Source organism: Mesocricetus auratus, unplaced genomic scaffold (assembly GCF_017639785.1).
Source record: "Mesocricetus auratus isolate SY011 unplaced genomic scaffold, BCM_Maur_2.0 Super-Scaffold_4256, whole genome shotgun sequence".
Taxonomy (NCBI): Eukaryota; Metazoa; Chordata; class Mammalia; order Rodentia; family Cricetidae; genus Mesocricetus; species Mesocricetus auratus.
The window spans coordinates 115,526,709-115,547,753 of NW_024429182.1; the positions used below are offsets into that span (position 1 = coordinate 115,526,709).

At 44.0% G+C, this 21,045-nt stretch overlaps 1 protein-coding gene across 5 annotated transcripts in view; it reads left to right on the forward strand.

Moving 5' to 3' along the window:
- The first annotated feature begins 5,127 nt into the window (after nt 1-5,127).
- Nucleotides 5,128-21,045, forward strand: part of Cpeb1 (cytoplasmic polyadenylation element binding protein 1) — a 91,979-nt gene continuing 76,061 nt past the window's right edge. For 2 of the 5 annotated variants that reach the window (XM_040729411.1, XM_021231673.2), the window contains exon 1: nt 6,365-6,511. In XM_040729411.1, the coding sequence (XP_040585345.1) occupies nt 6,380-6,511 (132 nt within the window). In that variant the 5' untranslated portion in view covers nt 6,365-6,379. Of the gene's footprint in view, nt 5,275-5,375; nt 5,481-5,851; nt 5,870-6,364; nt 6,512-21,045 lie in introns of those variants that run through there. The other 3 variants (XM_021231675.2, XM_040729435.1, XM_021231674.2) reach the window with 3 other exon arrangements.

A 21,045-nucleotide genomic window follows, 5' to 3' on the forward strand; every position in this document is an offset into this window, starting at 1 on the left:
GGTTCTGACTCAGCTTTCCTTCTAAGGGGTTGGGAAGAACTACCAGAGTGACTCTGTTGGACTCTAGTGATGGTGTAGGAAAAGTTGGTCATGGCTCTCAGGGGGACTCTGGTTGGTACCAGAAGTGGCCACCTCTAGGTAGGAGTGTGTTGGTATCTCTGAGCAAGAGACATCTAGGAAAGCATGGGCAGGTAGAGCTAGAAGAATTGCTCAGTTTCAGCTGGGTGTGGTATCACTGGCCTGGAATTCCAGCGTTTGCTAAGTGGAGGCAGGAGGGCCAGAAGTTCAGGCTTGTCTTTCAGCCACATAAATCCAAAGCCAACCTGAACTTCATAATCTACCTCTCAAAATTTTTTTGGTCTTTTTTTCTTTACATTTGTGTGTGTCTGTATTGCGCATTTATGGACACAATGTGTTATGTGTACACATAATTGTAAGTGTGTATGTGCACATGCATGTCTGGGTCTGAAGTTGGTGTTGGTCATCATTCTTGCTCATTCTTCCAACTTACTCACTGAGGCAGGGTCTCTCAGTCACATCCAGAGCTCACTGACATGGTTAGTGTCCCCAACCAGCTCACTCTGGAAATCTTGTCTCCACCGTCCCCGGCTGGAATTAAAGGCAGGCTGCCACGCACATACAGTGTTTATGTGGTTTGGGGTCCCTCCACTTGCCTGGCAAACACTTTAACCACCAAGCCAGCTTCCCAGCCCTCTCCCCGCACTCCTTTTCTTAGTGCGAGCAGAGGCAAGTCCCATTAGTGACTGGCAGTTTGCTTTGCTTTCCCTCATAAGCCCCTTGGGAAGAAGGGATGTATCATATGGGGAATTTCCCAAATATACAGTGCAGCTCAAAATATATCAATAACCATGTGTTCAACCAGAAAAAAAGTTATTATCAAGTAAGTTTATCAAATCAGTTTAGGAGGAAGTGCTGATTTAAGTAAAGTAACCATTTCCCACAGGCCTTCTCAGAACCTTTACTCTTCCATCGGGCTTGTACCCACGCCCTCCCCACTAGAGCTTGCACTGTTACTCGAACTTGGTATTTATCATCTAGGGATACTTTCCTCCCAGAACATCGTGATTGACTGGGCTGTGGAGAACAGCTTTGGGCACGGATAGCTTGAGATGTTGAGGCAAAGATTCTGGTCCTCTGTTGCCAAGACTCTGGATCCTTGTCGGATACCCCAGAGCCCTGCCACTTAAGTGCCCATCTGTTCAGGAGTATGCCAGGGGAAATAGGTGTGGCCTCCTGTTAGGGAGAGAGAACAAAAGCAGTACCAAGGGACAGCCCTGCATCTGGCTCTGGGGATTTGCCAGGCACCGTGGCACCAGACAGCAGCTGCAGCTGCCGATTTCAGGAGAGCCTGGAGGCCTCGGTTCACCTCCAGGATTTCTGTTTTTATCCTTAGAATAATTTTTATGTCTGAATCAGCTTTGATAGAGGTTAGAGGCAAATCTCTAAGAACTATCAACATAGACAGATTGGGAAATTGCTCTGGGTAAAGTGCTTGATACACAAGCTTGAGGTTCTGAGTGTGAATCCCCAGCACCCACATGGAAGTCCAATCTCAGGATCCCAGGGACTCAGTGGTTAGTCAGTGTTACCGAAACAGTGTCCTCTTCCAATTTCAGGGAGACTATCTTATTTTATTTTTTTTATTTTTTGGTTTTTACCAGACAGGGTTTCTCTGTATTGTTTTGGAGGCTATCAGTCCAGTCCAGCCTCGAACTCATAGAGATCCACCCGCCTCTGTCTCCAGAGTACTGGGATTAAAGGCGTGCGCCACCACTGCCTGGCGACTATCTTATTTTTTAAAAAAGGGGGAGGAGTGGAGCCATGCAGGAAGACACCAAATGCCAATTTATGGTCTCTGCATAAGCACACATGTATGCACACACATTTATTGACCTTGGGGTACTTTTCTCACAGAACATTTTAATTGACTGGGTTGTGGAGAATAGAAGTTCTTAGATATCCACACTATCTTAGATCTTTGAAGACCTTGGTATGCATTGAAAATATGAGTCTATACCTCACCTTTTCTAAGTTTTAAATATTTTTTCATAGAGTTTTAAACTACACTGTGGTCAAATTTATCATTGTCCTTTACATTTTATTCTTATTTTTTAATTAACAGAATTTGTCCACAGACTGAGGCAATAAAAATGTTCTTTCTCACTCTAATAACATAGATTTATAATCCTAGCATTTGGGAGGAAGATAATTTCCATTCAAGACTATCCTGGGCTACATGTCTCAACAAATCAAAACAAATTAAAATAAAGATGTCCTCTTATATTCCGCTTTAAAATCCCAAGAACAGCTTTATACATTTATATACTTAACTATTTAAAATTTTCATTTATGTATGATTAAGAGTGGGGCTGATCCGCTATCTTTTTAAAGGATTTATTACTTCTGTGCAGGTGGAGGTAGGAGACAGCTTGGTGTAGCTGGTTCTCTCCTTCCACTGTTATGAGGCTTGTGGGAATTGGGCTCAGGTCATTAGGCTTTTGGTGGTTACTTCACTCACTGAGGCATCCTGCCACACTGATCTATTTTCTCTTATCCAAACAAACCAATGATAAAACCCTATTGTTTCTTCAATAAAGAGGCTGATGAAACTTGAACTTGAATGAGATTTCATGTCCATCTTCCCTTGTGGTCTTGATTTCCTAAATGATTTTTTTCTCTTCTGATCTCTTGCAACTAGGAAATCATTTTCTCCCAGTAACCTCCTTTATTCTTTTAACTTTCTGCCTTCTTACTGTGCCCTGCACTTTTATATGTGGCACATAAAAAAAACTATAGTCTCTCTGGCCCTCTGCTACATGCAATTTAAAACTGAAAACAACCAACCAGTTACACTTAAAGCTGCAGAGACAGTGCCAGGCATGTTGGACTCTTCTGCCAGTGGCCAGCTGTGGCGACTTGACCCTGTCTCTATCGTCTCCTGCACTCTGCATGGTACATAGTGGATGCCTTCTAGCCAGGACTGTACTTCCTGTAGAATCTGTAGGCGTAACCAAGTGTGCACCCTACTCCCCAATATCATCCTGGGAGCAACAACTCAGCTGAGACCGTAACTAAATTGAACTCCTTACTTCTTCCCTCCCCATCATCAGTGAGCTCTGGTACTTCGCATGGAAGCAACCAGGGCATGGTGATGCACACTTGTCATCACAGCACTCATGAGGTTGAGGCAGGAGGTGGGCTACACACATATTGAAAGCCTGTTCAAAAACCAGAGTGTGTGTGTGGGGGGGGGACTCATCAGGTGAGGTAAAGGCATCTGCCACCACACTTGACCTGCGCTCAAGCCCCATGGCCCACACAGTAGACGGAGAGAACAGACTCCTGCAAGTTGTCTTCTGACTTCCACTTCTGTCCATATAGACACACAAATAAATAATGTGGGACAGGAGGTTGGAGATGCTGGAAGTTTTATTGTCATCAGACCATGAAAACAGAAAACTGTACCGTTCTTGTTTTGCTCCTGTTGGCAAGGGGTCCCTGAGTGAGTTAATTGCCTTCTTTTGTGGTACACGGGATTGACCCTGGAGTCTGGAGCGTACTACACGAGCACTCTTGTTGATAATATTCCCAGCTCTACTATGGAGTCTGGGGTGTAGGTGGCGGGGTCAGGTGGGGGCACACAGGCTAAGTTGTCCAGGCTGCTTTTAAATTTGCAATCCTCCTGCCTCAGTCTCCCAAACAGCTGAAGCCAAGCATAAGTCACTTCTTAGAGCATATCTCTTCACCTACCAAGTGAGCTAACGCAAGTCAAGGCGTAGAAGAGTGCTAAGCACATGGTTGAGTGCCCAGAAAGACTCTGTTCTTACCGCCTCAGCAAGAAACTCAGCAGAAATTCACGTTCAAAGTTACTTTCTTATATGCTGGGTGCTTGGAAGTTTCTTATTTTTTTTTCAGATACTCATTCCCATAGGCCTTGAGGTGCCATTTCAAGTCTCAGATTTTTATCTTCACTTTGGGGCCAGGGAGGACAGGATGTGAAGGATCACAAATTGGCAGCCACTAAAGTACATGGTGACCTTGGGTTTAAAATTCACATTTCAGACATAGTAGATGCTTATCAGCTAACCCATCCCTTCCACTTATTTATTTTTTGAGGCAGACTTTCTTCAGACAGTAGTTCTTAGTGCCTTCCAATGCAAGGCAATCCTCCTGCCTCATCCGTGATAGCATTGAGGTTACAGGCCTAAGTTACCATGGCTGGCTGACCAGCCCTTCCAGGTGTGCCTTGGTCTTCCGAGCACCTCACACACCCTCACTTAGAGTTCCTATGTGCTAGACATCTGCGTGTACACGCACTCTCTCAGAAGAGAGAAGACAGACAAGAAGCAAGGTTTGGAGTATCGGGAGTATTGCTGCCCAAGATGGGACATGGGGGTGGGCTGCGCCTAGGGGTATGGGTTCCCCTACAGGCATCACCCTGTCTACTTAGGACTTCAGCAACCCTTGGGAAAGCACGAAGATGGGGACTAGCTAGCCCTCACTGTCACTGAGTTCCCTCTGGACTTCAACTATGGCATCTGTCCTCTTCCTCACCTTCTCCTCAGAACGGCACACTACACTAGGGCCATAGGCTTCCTTTCCTATTGCCCTGGGCAGAAACCTACAGTACCTGCCTCAGGAGCCTGCCAGCAGTTGGCAGTGGCTTCCTTCCTGTCAGGAGAAACCGTCAGCAGAATACGTGCTTAATAAATAGTTTAACGTATAAACCACTCACAAGTGTTCAGGTCCCTTTCTTATCCTCTAAGTCTCCAGCAACACCGTAAAAGAGACGAGCAACTTCCAAGCTCCGTTCACCATTCTTTCTAGTTTCCAGCTGGCTGCAGAATAAAAGCCCTTCATAAACTGGGCTCAGACTTCCCTCCTGTGGTATCAGCACGCATTAGCTGGGTCCTAGTCAGATTGGGCCGCTCAGCGCAGTCCTCCCTCTCCGCCTTCCCTGGTCTCCAGCCCGGAATGCCATCTCCGCCTCTGCGCTCGCTTGGGCTTCCGGTCCGCTCCAGCCCCAGCTGGCCCATGACGCCTTTCTAAACAACAACCGGGCTCACCCTGATCTCCTGCCCCGAATTTTCTCAGTAAAGCGCTCTAGCATATCTGGAGGGAGCGTCGGAAGCGGTTTCCCCGGGGAACTGCAATCCAAAGAGGATCGCTGCTGTCTTTGGAACTTTCCGGAGTCCCCTGACGCCTGCGCTAGCTGGTCCAGCTCGCTGGAGATGCAGTTGCAGTGGGTCTGAAGTGAGGGCGTGTCTGCTGCAGGTGGGGGGTGGGGGTGCTGGGTTCGTGCAATGGGGCTTCCATCCGAGAGGTCACTAGGAAAGGAGGGGCGTGGTTATACGGTTTTACCGAGGCCGCACATCACCACCGCAGCTGCGGCACAGAGGCTTGTAAATCTGTGAGGGAAACTGAGGCCTGCGGGAGAGTGACTTGGCCAGGATCACCGGGTGAGGAGCGTGCTTCGGGCCTGGATCTCTGGGCTCCTTAGTGGTAGAGGTGGCCTGGAGCGGCTTGAACCTCGGAATTCGCCCCGGTCTGGGTCCCCAGGCCCAGGGTGGGCGGCGGAGCGCGGGTATGGACGGCTGGAAGGAGCGCAGGGGGCGGGGGCGGGGGCGGGGGCGAGGCCGGGCGGGGCCGACACAGGTGCTCCTCATCGGGGCCAGCGCCTGTGCGGAGCTTTATAAGCCGCCGGGGCGCGGAGTCGCGCGCCGCTCGCTGCAAAAACAGTGCCCACGTGTGTGCGCGTCCCGCGCCGCACAGCCCCGCCGGCCCGCCCGCCCGCCCGCCCGCCCGCCGGTCCCTCAGGGCCACGCCGGACCCCATGGCGTTCTCTCTGGTAAGAGCCGCCAGGGCGGGGCGGGGCCGGGCGGGGCCGCTGTCCCCGCCGCCTCAGCTAACGGTCCGCTCGCTGTCTCGTCGCCCCACAGGCCCCCACCGCCGCCCGGGCGAGCGTCCCGGGCGGGGCGCCGGTCACATGCCCACGGCCGTGGGCCTCGTGGAGCGGTGTGGGGCGAGGGGGGGCAGGGAGCTTCCTCGTGACTCAGGCCTTTGGGCTTAAAGGCGCCGCGGCCCTCCGGGGGCGGCCGCTGGGGCCTCGGAGCTGCGCCTGCAGACTCCCGGTGGCCTCGAACGTATGTCCAGACGGGAGCTGGCCGCGCGGAAGGGAGCCCGGGCGCCCGCCACACTTCCTCCTCCCGCAGCCGTCGCACGTGAGAGCCGAGGCGGCCGGCGGCGCCGGCGGCTCACGTCTCTCCAGAGTCGCCTCGGCGTCGCGCGGAGGAGGGCGGCGGGACCCCCTCAGGCTGGGTCGGCGCTCGGGGACGCGCGCCGCGACGGCGCCGCCGACATGGCTCCTTTAAAGCCGAGGACGACTCGGGCCCCTCGTGCGGGCCGCGCGCCTTCCGAGCCCGGGGAAGTCACGTGGCTTCACACGTTCGATTGCTTCTGGAGCCCGAGCCCTGAGGGTGGAGCGGGCCAGGTGAGGTCGCGCGTGCGTGCGGCCCGCCTTCGAGGGCTAGCCCCGGGAACCTCGCGGGTCTGGGGGCGCGGGCCGGGAGGAGGAGTCGAGCAGCCCGCGAGGGGGCGCTGGCGTGGAGCCCGCTCGGCGTCCGCCGCCTCCTCCTCGGCGTCCGTCCGCTTTCCTCACTCCGCGGCCTGGCCAGACGCACTCATGTGGCCTCGCGGGTGTCTCTCAGCTTTTCTCAGGCGGCGAGGCCAGGTGCCCAAACGTGGGGGTGTCGGGGTAGAGACGGGTTGGCGTGGCCTCCAGCATTGGCCTTAGGTTTGGGGGAGCTGGGCGGGTAGGGTTGACGGGCAGCTTCCCTGGGGCCTAGACGCCACCCCGGGAAAGGCCCAGGCCGGCCTCGGGTGCCTGAGGCCAGCGGCCCAGGCCAGGGGAAAGTGTCTCAGTGGTGGGCCACCCGCTCGGCGTGTTGCTCCGGCCTCTGCCACCCGCGTGGGTTGCCCTGCGGTTCCAGTGGCTCAGCTCACGACATTGAGCTCCCTTTCCAGGGGGACCCTATAAGGTCACAGTTCCTGCAAGTGGCCCTCAACGCGAGGAAGCATGGCACACCTGGGACCCAGGGGTCCGTGCAGCCTCGAGTGTGAGCGCCACAGTCTGGAGTGGCCCTTTGCGGCTTGCAGGCTGTACCGCACTGGACTCTGTCCTCGGATAGAATTAAGCGTGTGGAAAGAGTCGGAAGCACCCACGACCCGGATGAGCCCGGGGCTGCCTGCCTCAGGCCTCCCCATCCCCCACCGCGGCCTCCAGGCCGGCTCTGCTGAACGCATTTCTCTGGCAACTGCTTCTTTTGGTCTCCCTGGCTACCGTGCTGCCTCCCCACTCTCTTCTGGCACCTGGGTAAACTGCTGGTCTGCGTCATCTGCTGGGGCCAAGGCAAGTGGGTCGGGTTTAGTGCTCTGGGAAGGCGTGCATGGACCAGCTTTCTCCAGGCCGCCTCTGAGGTGACTGGGCCCAAATGTTCCAACGCAGACTTTGCTGAGGAGAGTTTTCACTTTCATGCGCCTGTTCTGTGTGAGTTGAGTGTAGGGACATAAACTGTTAAGAAAGAAAGGAGACGGACGGGCAGAACAGAACCTCAGAAATACAAGCCGGCGATTGTTTTCCGCTGACTTCTGATGCACGCTGGGGGCTCCAGCCTGTCAGGAGGCCTAAGGACGGTAGTGTTCAGAGTTCACCATTGATCATTTACCCTTCTCTTAACAACTTGCCTGGGATTCACAGCATTTTCTGTATGGTTTGCCACGCTCCACCCCGCAGTTCGCACGTTCATTTCCATCTAAATTCAAGTCATTTGACACTGTGTGCTCTGTTGATAGAAAGCGGACAACTGTACAGGCGAGTCAGCCTTGAGTGTGAACACACTTGCTCCCCGCTCCCGACGACTGTTCTACAGAGAGCTTCCTGGCAGAAGCTCCCCAGTGTGGAAGGCAGTCTGTGTCAGCCTGTATAGCAGACAAGAGTTAGAGAGCTGACTCATGCGATTAATGATCATGGGGACATTTGTAGTTAGAAATGGTCCTGGGCCCTCCCAGTACAGGCAGCTACACTGCCGCGGCACACTTAAGCGTTCAAGCAGCAGAGTGTGAAGGAAGAAGTACGATTGTAAGAACACCACCAAACCTGTTGACAAGGAGCTATTGATAATGGCTGCCTCAGAAAGTATTTTCCTCAGGCACAATCAGCTCATTGTAAAACATCCTTAGGGAGGATTGTAAACCTAGATTATACAAAGGTAGAATAAATGCGTTGAAAATGAGGGGAGAGTAGCACCCACTGACCTATAGTGTATATGCCTCTCTAAAAGAAACAGTCATTAATTGATTACTGAAAGACAACTGCACACCCAGAGTTGATGCACCTTTGATCCCCTTCCCCCCATTCTGATGAATCCCTGGCTTTTAAGTGCAGCAGTAACCAAATACAATGTCTTTAATGTTGGATTTAACCTGAAGACTGGTTTGGAGTCAGTGTGTAGATCTCTCTATAGAGTTCCCTATTTTGCAGTTGAGGCTCAAATATCAGCTCACAAAGCTATTAAGTGATGGAGTGAGATCCCGGATCTTGTTGTTGCTTGATCACAACCAGTTACATGTGTGCCTGTCGAGGATCAGAAGGATGTTGGTTCATTTTTATAAACGTCATGAACTCTAACTGTAGTGGTAGCGATCTCCTGTTGCTGTGGAAGTCAGTATAGGTCTTCTGAGCATTACTGTCTGGAAGGAATGTGCTGTGTCTACCAATCCATGATGTGTCAGAGCAGTTTGTTGGTGATCCTGAGAGCCAGCAGTCTGGAGAAAGGCTCTTCCCAAACTTCTATACAAAAGACTTTCGTTTTCAACATAGATAAAATTTCAGTAATTTTTCTTCAGACAAGACAGATTTGAAATGATACGATTGGTTTTTAATTTTTATTGTATATTGTAGTAATTGTGTGTTGGAAGTTGTGTTCATGCCAGAGTGTGCATTTGTGGGGAGGTAAGAAAACGGTTTGTAGGAGTCATTTCTGTCCTTTCAGCACAGGGTCCTAGGGCTCAGACTCAAGTGTTTTTAACCTGTTGAGCCATCTTGCCAGCCCTGAAATTTTATATAATTGTTTGTTTTTCTTTTTTTTTTTCCGAGGCAGGGTTTCTCTGTATTGTTTTGGAGGCTGTCCTGGAACTCACTCTGTAGACCAGGCTGGCCTCGAACTCACAGAGATCACCTGCCTCTGCCTCCCAAGTGCTAGGATTATATAATTGTTTTAAGACTGATAAAAGTAGAGATGATTAATTTCACCTTTTCTGTCTAACTAAAACTCTTCTAGTGATGCTTCTTAGATTTCCAAGAATTAGTAAGACTTAAATTTTTGTACCTCTCCCCTCCCTTCCCTCTTTCCCTTCACTCCCTCCTCTCAGTTCCATATCTGCAGGGTCTCTTCATGTGACTTGGGCTGACTTTGAACTCCTAACCCACCTACAGCAGAAATAAAGTTGGGTTGGGCTGGCCTGGACTTTTTCTATTGGTGGTGGGTTTTGTTGTTGTTTGATTTTGTGTGTGCAGAACTTTGTAAAATTGTAAATGTTAATCTCCCAGGGCATAAAAGGACCCTTATCCAGGAATGAGGGACTGGGTCTTTAATTCTGGGCAAGGCTTAGTATCTTTTCTGGGGGGTGGGGCTCGAGACAAGGTTTCCCTGCGGCTTTGGAGACTGTCCTGGAACTAGCTCTTATAGACCAGGCTGGTCTCTTGAACTCACAGAGATCTGCCTGCCTCCGACTCCTGAGTGCTGGGATTAAAGGCGTGCGCCACCAATGCCAGGCAAGGCTTAGTATCTTAATATCAGCACTATATCTAGTCATGCTAGTAGAGGTTGGAAGTGTCTAGAAGGAACGTTTATTTCTGTATCTTGCTTTTAAGGCTTTAAAGGAGGAGTGAGTATATTCAAAGTCTTTGGCAATTGGCTTTTTTACATGAGAACACAGGCTCTAATACAAACAAGGCAGCTTCTTTACCCATGCCCGGAAGGTTAGTAAAGATAGGAACTTCAGACTGTTGCATGATTTTAGCCTCTGTAGCATCTGCTATCAGCCAAGCAATCAGGTCTGAGTTCAGAATTAGTTGATTGGGAAAGCAGAGAGCAGTGGGTGAGTCTGGGACGTCTATATGGAAGCTCTTTTTTGCTAATGTATATTTTAGTGCTAAGTGTTGTGTGTTTAAGCTTCATTCACTGGTATCAGGCCCCTTAGATAATTAATCAAAAATTATATCCGTTTTAAAGGGCATATTAGTGAATTTGTAGTTCTTGTTAAAGTTTGATGGGAATTCATAACCAACTCCAGTACTAATGTTTAGACTCCTATCTTCAGTAGCTAATGGTGGAGGTAATAAAAGAGTCAGGATCAAGTAACAAATTATCTTTCTGCTTTGGAACAGCTGTGGTAATCTCATCTGTAAATCTGCTTTTCCTGATCTAAACTGAACTGACTCTGGGTAGAATTTGCCCCAAAGCACCTGGGACAAATGAGAAGTGGGGTTGGATACTGAGCTTAGGGTGAGGAAGTTATATGAATAATTTGGGTTTCTAATCTGTTGTTTGATTTGAAACCAAGACGTATTGATTGCACCCATTCAGTATTCATTAAGTCCTTGAATGCAGCTACTAACTCCACCTTCTTTGCTTCCCACATTGCAGCATTGGAAATGTCCTTTGTTTCCCCCAGCCGTTGTTTGCAATCTGTTTTAGTTAAAAGCTGCTTATGAAGCACAGACCCCAAGTGCCGAAAGTTCTTGTTGAAGATAGGACCCCCAAGTAGTTCTCTGTCTCTCTCTGTCTCTCTCTCTCTCTCTCTCTGTCTCTCTCTCTCTCTGTCTCTCTCTCTCTCTGTGTGTGTGTGTGTGTGTGTGTGTGTGTGTGTGTGTGTGTGTGTGTGTGTGTGTGAGTTGGAGGACAACTTGGAGGAGTCAGTTCTCTCCTTATACCATGTAGGTTCCAGGTTTTGAACATAGGTGTCAGGCTTGGTGATAAGTGTTTAACCACTGAACCTTCTCACATTTTTATAGGAAAGTATTTGACTTTTCATGAAAAGTAGATATTCACATTTCATTTTTAGAAATAACATTATAGATGTAATTTTCAATTCTTTGGTGTTACAGGGATTTAAAAAGATTCTTGTTAGGGATTATACTACTACCTTAATATTCAATATGTTTTTAAGTGCTAGGGTGGGAGTGTTCCTGTTCCTGACTGAATTCACCTTCACTTCTTTGATTATTTCCTTTGGGGGGTTGAGTAGCTCCTTTTGAAAAGATTTGCTTTTTTGTTTTTGCCTGAATGCATGTATGTGCACCATGTGTGTGTCCATGGATGGTTGAGTCTCTGTATTTATGGATAATGGGAACTCTGCAAGAACGGCAAGTGCTCCTAACCACTGAGACATTTCTAGCTCCAAGTAGCTCTTTTAGAGTGCAGTGAGTCAACACTCTTGGTTTTTATTTTTAAGGCATTTTGTGCTGACTTCCCTTGAGGTAACTGGAGACTCCCTAGAAGGTTAGGTATAAAGATTGACTTGAGTGCTAAAAAATGGGCTCACTATTAATTTTAGGAGTAACTTGACTAATAGTGTTACCGGTCTCTTTATTCTTCACCAGCATAATGTGCTGGTATGGTACCATCTGGAGGGATTTAGCACAGCTCCCTATAGTCTCCTTTGATAAGGTTGTGAAAAAAAAACCTTCCTCTACCTTGGTGGGCAGGCATGAGTATGGGTGTATGAAGAGGTTGTGTCTTTTGATACAAAACTTTGTTATTACACCTGTGCACACTATGTTTTAGTTTGTGCTCTGATATCATCTGTCTTCTGAGTTGGTCCTTTCTCCTGAGTTGTTGTTACTAATTAAAGCTGTAATCATGGAAGTGTTTTAAAGCTCAAAACTTGTTGGAGATCTGTCTTCTGGTATACTTTAGAGTTGAAACCAAATGCAGATTATCATTTCTAACTCTTTTAATGGACAAAGGGGAAAAAGGCTTAGACTTATTTCTAAATGATTGTTTTTAATTTTATGCACCAGTTGGTTATATAGCTAGAAATGGAACTCATTTCTTCGGCCCCAGGTGTTTCATCTAGATTCTTACATCTTGACCTTCTGCTGTGTTGATTTTATTTTACTTCTGTTTAATTCCTAATTCCTAAAATTGAAACTTCCAACTTTTTGAGTCTGATCCATTTGGTCTGGACACTTTAGACTCTGTCAAAAATATGTTAAAAGGGTACTTATGTAGCTTAAGTCACAAGGCTTTAGTAGTTCTCATATTGTAATAATAAAGAAGCTAGAACCCCTGAATGTGGTGGCACGCACCTTTAATCTCATCACTCGGGAGGCAGAAGCAGATAGATCTTTTGAAGTCTAGGCCAGCCTGGTCTACATAGCAGGCCAGCTGAGGCTACATAATGAAGACCCTTTTTTAAAACAAGACAAAATAATAATTAAAAAGCCAGACCCCAGAGAACAAGATTACCTGTTTTATGACTCCATTTATAAGAAGTCCAAAAATAGACAAGACTAGATTAGGATATAGTTTAACTAAGAGTAGAGTGCTTACCTGTCATGCATAAGATGTCCTGAATTTGATTCCTAGCACTTGGATGTCTGTAATCCCAGCACTTGGGTAGTATAGGCAGAAAAATCAATTTCAGGGTTGTCCTCTACTACATGGCCAGTTTGAGACCAGCTTGGGATACACGAGACCCTGACTCAAAAGTTACAGGTAAACATGTGAACAAGCCAACAGAAATGAGCTCTAGGCCATTGAGAAACCTTGTCTCAACAAACAGCATGAACACCTCTGAAGAACGGGAAACTTAGCCACTGGCTCCCACACATGCAAATGTACAGGCATGCAAATAAACTCTGAACAGTAAGCCCTTGCGGGATGGACTGAAACAAAAATGGAGCGTAGAGGATGGGAAAGACACAGGAGAACCTACAATGTAAAAGTGTCTTTATTTTGAAAAAACCTGCACTGTAGAAGTGTTTTTATTTTGATGTGTTGTGGTACTCATATTTATACAAATATGTGAGCATTTATTAAGTTATATTATTAAAAATATAATACCCTTTACTGAGGGTATGCTAGCTTTCAATTAAAATACTTTTAAAAAAGAAACCCAAGTTGGTTACTAAGATGAAGGGATTTTTTTCATGGTATGGTTAAGGAACTTGGTCTTTATGACAGCAGGTCTCCAAAGTGTTACATAATTCTAAAATAGCATGGACTTTTCCTTTTCCTTTCTTTTGAGACAGAATCTCATGGCCCAAGTTGCTTAAAATTGACTGTGTATCCCAGATTGGTTTCAAACTTGTGACCCTCCTGCCTTACTTCCCGAGTGCTGGGATTATAGGCCTGTGCCACCACACTTGGTCCTATCAGGTGCTTTTAAACTGTTGGTGTTGGCACTGATGATGCAAAAGTGGTAGGAGTAAATACAGCTACTGGTACATTAGTAGGAATCGTGGCAGTGCCATTAAATTGTGACATCCATCCTTTTACTATTCATACAATACCCCTACAAACCAGCTTTACATAAAAGTGTGCTTGAGGAAGTAATAAAAAAATCAAGCTTACTAAATCTTGAATATGTGCTGTGACAAATGGTAATCTAGTGGAGAGCACTGTTGCTTAGCATCCAGGTAGAGTGGTTGTCAAAGTATTTCTGTGATTTTATTTCAAGAAAAATACATCCTCTACTTGGAAGAACACTGATACCAAGGTTGTTCAACTTACGGTATCTGTTAGACATATTTTTAAAAATGAACAAAATGTGCCAGTCTCTTCATTAGAAAATGACTGTTTGTTGCCAGTGATAAAATTTGAGCTCAGAAGAAATTATAATTTTGGAAAACTTTATTTGACACTATGTATTTAAAAGACTCCTGATGAGAGTTGTGGTACTGTCAAAAAGTATGTTAACACATGATCTGAAGAATTCAGTGAACCCATATTTACCACACGATTGACATAAAGTATTATAAAGTCAGATGTAGGTTAAAAAACAAAGTCCATTCATAGTGTGAGTTGAACTTACATATTTTAATCTAACAGCATTGGAAGGACACATCCATATGCTTTCAGTTGTCATGCTGTTATTAACTTCTAAGAAGTTAGTGCTTATAAGGTTTGATGTATCAAAAAGGAATAATCAAAATTATCTGAACATACTTTCTTTCCAGGAGCTATCTGAAAATGAATTTTCTTGATATAATTCAAAATAATACATGTCAACAGGTTAAATTAAATGTAGCCAGCTTCTATTAAATTAACTTTAAAAGTTGAGACAGAACTGGAGCCATGGCTCAGGAGTTAAGAGCACTTGTTGCTCTTGCGGCCACCCAGGCTTGGTTCTCAGCACCTACACGGTTGTTAATCAATTGTCTGTAACTCCAGTTCCAGTTCCAGTACTTTACAATGTTTTTTTAAAAAAGTTGTTTCTCCAAATTGACACAGTTTAATAACTGCAGCAATAACAAAAGGTTTCAGTGAGAAAATACTAATAGGGTCTATCTGCACCAAAGCTCTTGAGATCTACTGCTTTAGAAATGTTAGGGATGTCGAGAGTTCTGAGACTGAAATGTTTGAGAACTGCAATCCTATATGGGAGGTTTTCCTATTTGTGTTTTTCAAAGATCTATTGATAGGAACATACAGGCAGAAAGAAAATACCCTGAAAGGTTGAAGAATTGCCCATTGGATTTGATAGAGTGCAGTGAATTTAAGCAAAAAGCATGCTACCTGTGATAGGTTTGGCTAAGAATGGCCCTCATAGGCTCATATTCTATGCTTAGACAACAGGGAGTGGAACTGTTTGAGAAGGATTAGGAGTTGTGCCTTTATTGGAGGGACTGTTACTGGGTGTGAACTTTGAGGTTTCAGAAGTCCATGCCAGTCCCAGTCTCTCTGCTTGAGGATCAGGGTGTAACTCTCAGCTACTGCCCCAGAGCCATGAGGACCACCATGCTCCCTGCCATGATGATGATCTACTAAGCCCTCTGAAACTGTGAGCAAGTCCCCAATTATTTTTTTAAATGGGAATTGCTTTAGTCATGGTGTCTCTTCACAGAGGTAGAATAGTGACTAAGACACTGACGCTACGTGTTGGGAAGGAGACTTCAAGAATTAAAAAGATAAACAAGGGTGTGGGAGTTAGAGGTAGTAGTTTACTCTATGGAGAAGCTGGAGGAAGAACCGGTGACTACCAGATCGAGGAGTATGGGACTATGAAACAGTGTAAACATTGAAAAGAGTTGATTCTATTCACAGAAAAGATGAATGTGTAAGAGGAATAACTATCAGAGAAGTCCCAAGGGTGTGAGGAGAGGTGGATGTCAAAACTGCTCTTTGATAGAACAGTAGAACAAGAGAAAAAAGACAGTAATAGGACGCATGTCAAATTAGGGAGTGCTTGAATAGTATCTAGATGACTAGCTGTCTAAATAGTGATTTTTGAGGCTATCATAGCTAAGTTGAAAATTTTGGTCAAAGTTACCCAGTTGATAGAGCACTAGGATTAAAATTGAGATTCAGACTTTAGATTCCCTTTCCCCTTTATCTACATCAGGCAGCTTGAGAGACACTGGGGAGGAGATATAGACCAGATTTGGAAATAACTCTGGAGCCTTGGTTCTTTATGAGGAATTCTCTGTGGTAAAAATTTAAAACCCAAATCCTGAGTAGTCATGAGCTTTGACAGAAGACAATTAGTGAATATCCGGATACTTATAAGGCATAAGAAAGGAGCAATTGCTATTTATGTAAGTACAATTAATGTGGCAAAAAAATACCTGTAACAGAAGTGTAGTATGGATCTAACTTTCATAAGGTATCTGTGTTAAGAGCTTGGAAATACAGCAGATTGTAATGTTTGGTACTGCTGCAGAGGTGTAGATACAGGCAGTGAACTGCCTTATAGTTCATCAAATTGGAGAGTTAGTGGTACCTATAGTTAATAGTGACCATTATATGTAGACAATAGCTATAGTCATGTGCTGCCAACTATTTTTGAGCAGGTTTCATATTAAATGTCTCCTCTTTGGAGGTTGGGGAGATGGCTCAGCAGTTATTCTGCTCTTGCAGAGGAACCAAGTTCAGTTACCAGCTCACAACTGCCTGTAACTCCAGCTCTGGTAGATCTGACACCTTCCCCTGGCCTCCATGGGCAACAGCATTCATGTACATATGCATATACACAAACAAATGCACAAACACGATTTAAAACTGAAAAATCTTTAAAATGACTCCCTTACTGTTTTCATAAATGTATCTGGAGACTGTACTATTTTCTTCTCAGACTGACAATAGAATTAATGAAGACTGGGTGACTGGCAGATACACCCTATGGAAACATAAAATAACCAAAGGAGAAAGAAACAGGAGAAAGTAGTTTCTGAATTCAGTATAGTAGGTGATGATGGGCTACCCCCAAAAAATGTCAAGAAAGAATTGTTTGGCTTTGGAGCCTCTCTCTGCAGACCAGGCTGGCCTCAAACTCACAGTACCTGGGATTAAAGGTATGCACTAGCATCTCCTAAGATTTTCTAAATTCTAATCCATGAACTCTAGCTTTAAAACTCTCATTTGGAGGAGTAAACTGTGTATCCTTCATAGACAAACTAGAATTATTTTCTTTCTTTCTGAAAGGGTCTCTCAACTAGGTAGACCAGGCTAACCTCAGATTAACAGAGATCTGTCTGCTTCTGCTTTCCAAGTGCTGGGATTAAAGGTGTGTACCACTACACCTGGCTCAAACTTAAATTGCTTTCTTAGGTTCTTACAAGTCCAGAGGGGACTAACAGTAGTTCTCTTAAAAGCATCTCTCTAGTGTAGTTGTGTTGTTGAGTAGAAGCAGACTGAATAAAAACTAGAGATGGTAGTGCTTCAACCACTGATGAAAATTGAGTGTTAATCCAGCCAGGATTTTGATCTGAGGAATGGTCACCATGTTCTTGGCATAGAACATATACTATATCTGAAGGCAAGGCCAGAGTTTTCCAACAAAGCAGTTCTAGGTTTTCTTCTACCATGTACACAATGCAACTTTGTGATTTTGTTTTTTCAGAAAACATAACCTGCATGGAGTGGATTTACATTTTTGCTCATACAGAGTGATAAATGTTTATAATGCCCAAACTTGGGATATAGAGGCAGGAGGACCATGAGTTCTAGGCCATCCTGAATTATAAGATCCCTTCTCAAATAAAACATACTTTTAAAATAGTCATAATTGATAGTTTGAAACTAGAGGTATAAAATCAAAAGAAAAAACCCACCTTATTTTGATAAGATAAATGTTTCTTGATGAAGGTGACTTGAATAATACTTTGGAAACATACTTGTAATAGTGATGCCATTACCTACATGGAATTGGACATCTACCAATAGTAAGTTATTTACTGAGAATTCTGAACATTTAATTTGTAATTTCATAATATAAACTGTACCACTTAACTTTTTTATACCTTAGGTAATACAGGCTCACAGTAATATAAGGTGATAGGCCTGGTGTTTATAACTCAGAGTCCATGACTTTGCTTTAACATAAGGACTGACATTTTAGGAAAGAAATATTTCATTGTACAAAAAGAAAAATGAATTATTTTGTAGCCTGAACTTCTGAAGGAACAGTTGAGGCCCAGAGTTATAGAAGACCACTGTTTTGTTTTGTTTTTATATCAGTTGTTACCCCTTGAGAATTGAGGCCTGATCTAAAATAATTTGTGTTAGTAGATTCTTCATGAGGCATTCTAATAACATGTACAAAGGCAGAACTAATTTTATCTAGAGGCCATTTTTTTCTGTAATACCAGCTTTAAGTTTGAAAAGAATTAGCATTTTTCTCTTTCTAGTATTGCCAAGTAAGTCTGTTGACTCTCTAATTTAGTGATAGTTTATCCCAAGGTTTTCATTAATATAAAAGCTTAATTTTTGTTCACAATAAAAGACTTAAGTTGAGATTAAAAAAAAGTTTGCTGATGATCTCATTTCATGGGAAAATATGCCAAAACAATAAGTTACCAGGCAATAGAAGATTAACTAAGAAAAATTCGTGTTATAGTAAAACATTGGTCTGCCTGGGCAGTGGTGGTACACACATTTAATCCCAGCAGAGGCAGAGGCAGGCGGATCTCTGTAAGTTTGAGCCCAGCTTGGTCTACAAAGCTACACAGAAAAACCCTGTTTCAAAAAAGAAAAATTTGGTCTAATTAAAACATTGGTTTGAATTTAAAACCACATGTTGTTAAAAGTTAAGATAGACCAGTGGTTCTCAACCTTCTTAATGTTGTGACCCTTTAATATATAATTTCTCATGCTATGGTGACCCCCCATCATAAAATTATTTCATTGTTACTTCATAACTAATTTTTTTGATGAATCACAATGTAATATCTAATATGCAACCCTAAAAGGATAGTGACCCACAGGTTGAGAACCACTGAGATAGACTATTTAAAGTCAGTGGTACTCAACTATGGGAGTAGACAGTTTCAAATTTGAAAATGAGAAATAATTCTTTTAATTGGTGCTTTAAAAGAATCTGTCAAATCTATGGTGGATTAAAGTTTTAGGTAGCTTCATGTGTATGCTGTCTTCAGTATTTTAATTAAGCTTCTGAAGTAAAATATTAGGCATGGCTACCCAGGCAGACAAGGGCTTGGGGTCATCAATAAATAGCTGCTTTAGCTTTTTTTGTTTGTTTGTTTGTTTTGGTTTTTCAAGACAGGATTTCTCTGCATAGCCTTGGCTGTCCTAGAACTCGCTCTGTAGACCAATCTGGCCTCGAACTCAGATTCCTGCCTCTGCTTCCCAAGTGCTGGGATTAAAGGCATGTGCCACCACTGCCCAGCAGTTGCCTTAGCTTTTAAATACATTTTCCCTCATTTAATGAACACATGGATCCTTTCTTCAAAGATCCCTGTAGTTGCCTCTGACTCATGGTGTAATTAGTACTGATAGCATTAATTTGCTCAGCATATAATTAGGTATCAGACACTGGTAAGTACTATATGTGTATTAATTCAGACTCCATGTGCCATATATTATACTTTCATGTGTAGTGTGCATATAAGGAAAGTAATAGGACTGTTCTCCATATAACAACACTGGTTCACTTACCACACCCCCATTGTGGTTATTCAAGGCAAATATTGCTACTTGCTGGTAAGATCAGCTATTTGGGGTATAATTTGAACACCTTGTTTATTTTTATTCTAACTATGCAGTCACCTTAAACAAGACTTTTAATTTGTGGTACATAAGAAAGGGGACGTGCCAGATGGCATTTACCCAGTTTAGGAATAGGATGCATCTTGCCAATGGTATTAGGAGTGAGTCAAAATGGCTGGATAGATTCTTTAAGATTTTTTCAGACTACTTGAAATAAGTATTTTAGACCTTGCTCACGAGGAATGAATTTCTCTCAGAAGACTTCCCAAGTCTGCATGTGTCCCCTAAACTATTATCATACTTTTCTCATTTGTCCTCATCTCTCCTACAACTGGTGTCAGTCTATTGAGACTTACAGTTAATGATTTTCTTGTTTTGGGTTTTTGTCAAGATCCTGAGATTTTATTTATAGCCCTTGTATAATAGTAAACACAAATTAGGTGTTTTTTCATTGTTAAAGGGTGCTTTAAAGTTTTTTGGTAACTTCTGATATAGAAGACACTGATAAGTACTTAACCTGGTTTATGAGGTCTTTGCAGTCTCTTCTGTACCTAACACTCTACCATACTGGAACACTTTTGATAATGTCTCTTTTTTCTGTGTTGTTCTTTAGACCTCATCTCTATCCAGCTTCCAAACACATTGTGAATTAGAGGGCAGAATATGTTTATAGCATGCAGTAACTTGTATTGTGTTTATTTACAACATGATCAGATCTTAGTTCATTGTCCAGACTTTCAAATTGAATCTTTGTTTCACTTCTTGACCCTTAAGGTATTGCCTATAGAGGACAATTAATGTTCATTAGGCAGTGAATGAATGACGTATATATAGCCTTACCGTCTGCAAATTGTAAATTCATGCCTTTATGAAGTCACAAAGTGAAGTTGAGTATCCTCTTACTTAGAAAAGACCTTTGAGTGGTGTGAGTCAGTAGGGTTTGGCAAACATCCTTGTAGAATTGAGTATTCTGGTGGCCTTCAAAGGCTTCAGAGGATACCCATTTTCAAAATCTTGAAGCTTTTGAAGTAGGATATGAATGTGCTCCTTCAATACCATTCAGCAGTTTTTAAACTGTGAATGCATTTAGTCTTTCTTAGTGATCACCTGGATTTTAATAGACTAGACAAAGTAACAACATGCAGTTCTGTTCTTTTTTGAGGAGAGAAGCTATAAATTAGTTCTGGTTTTCCTTACTTGTTCTGATTTCCATTCTTTTTCTTCACAAGTTATTTGGGAATGATTGCACTCCTTAAGCTGATTTGCCTTAGAAAGTTAATTAAGTCTGTCCACTGGGTGTGGAATCACATACTTGTAATCCTGTCACTTGGGAAGCTGAAGCAGGAGGATAGCTATGGGTAACCGCTTCTCTACAGCTCCAGGCTACATATTAAAGTCTGGGCTAGCATTTCTCAAACAGCAGTTAAAGATTGGGGTAATGGTAATGGTGTAAGGAGTTCTGAGTCATCCTATGTGAGAATCTTTTTCAAGAAAAAAAAAGAAAGAAAAAGAAAAGAAATTCAATCTGTCAGCCAGTGTGTCATTGCTTAAACATGTGGCCTTGGGTGTAGAAAATGAGGAAATTGAAATGTGAAGAATGATACAAGCTAGCTAGCTTCTCTTGGTACTAATAAATGGTGATACTTCACATTTTCCAGAGGATACCACCGTAGTTTTTACTAGGGTCTGTTTGTAAGTCTATATCTAAGAGTGTTGTTTTTTTTTTGGTGATGCCTTGCACAGCTTTTCCTACTAGTGAGCAGATTTATGTGTGTGCTTCCAGTGACTAGTATTC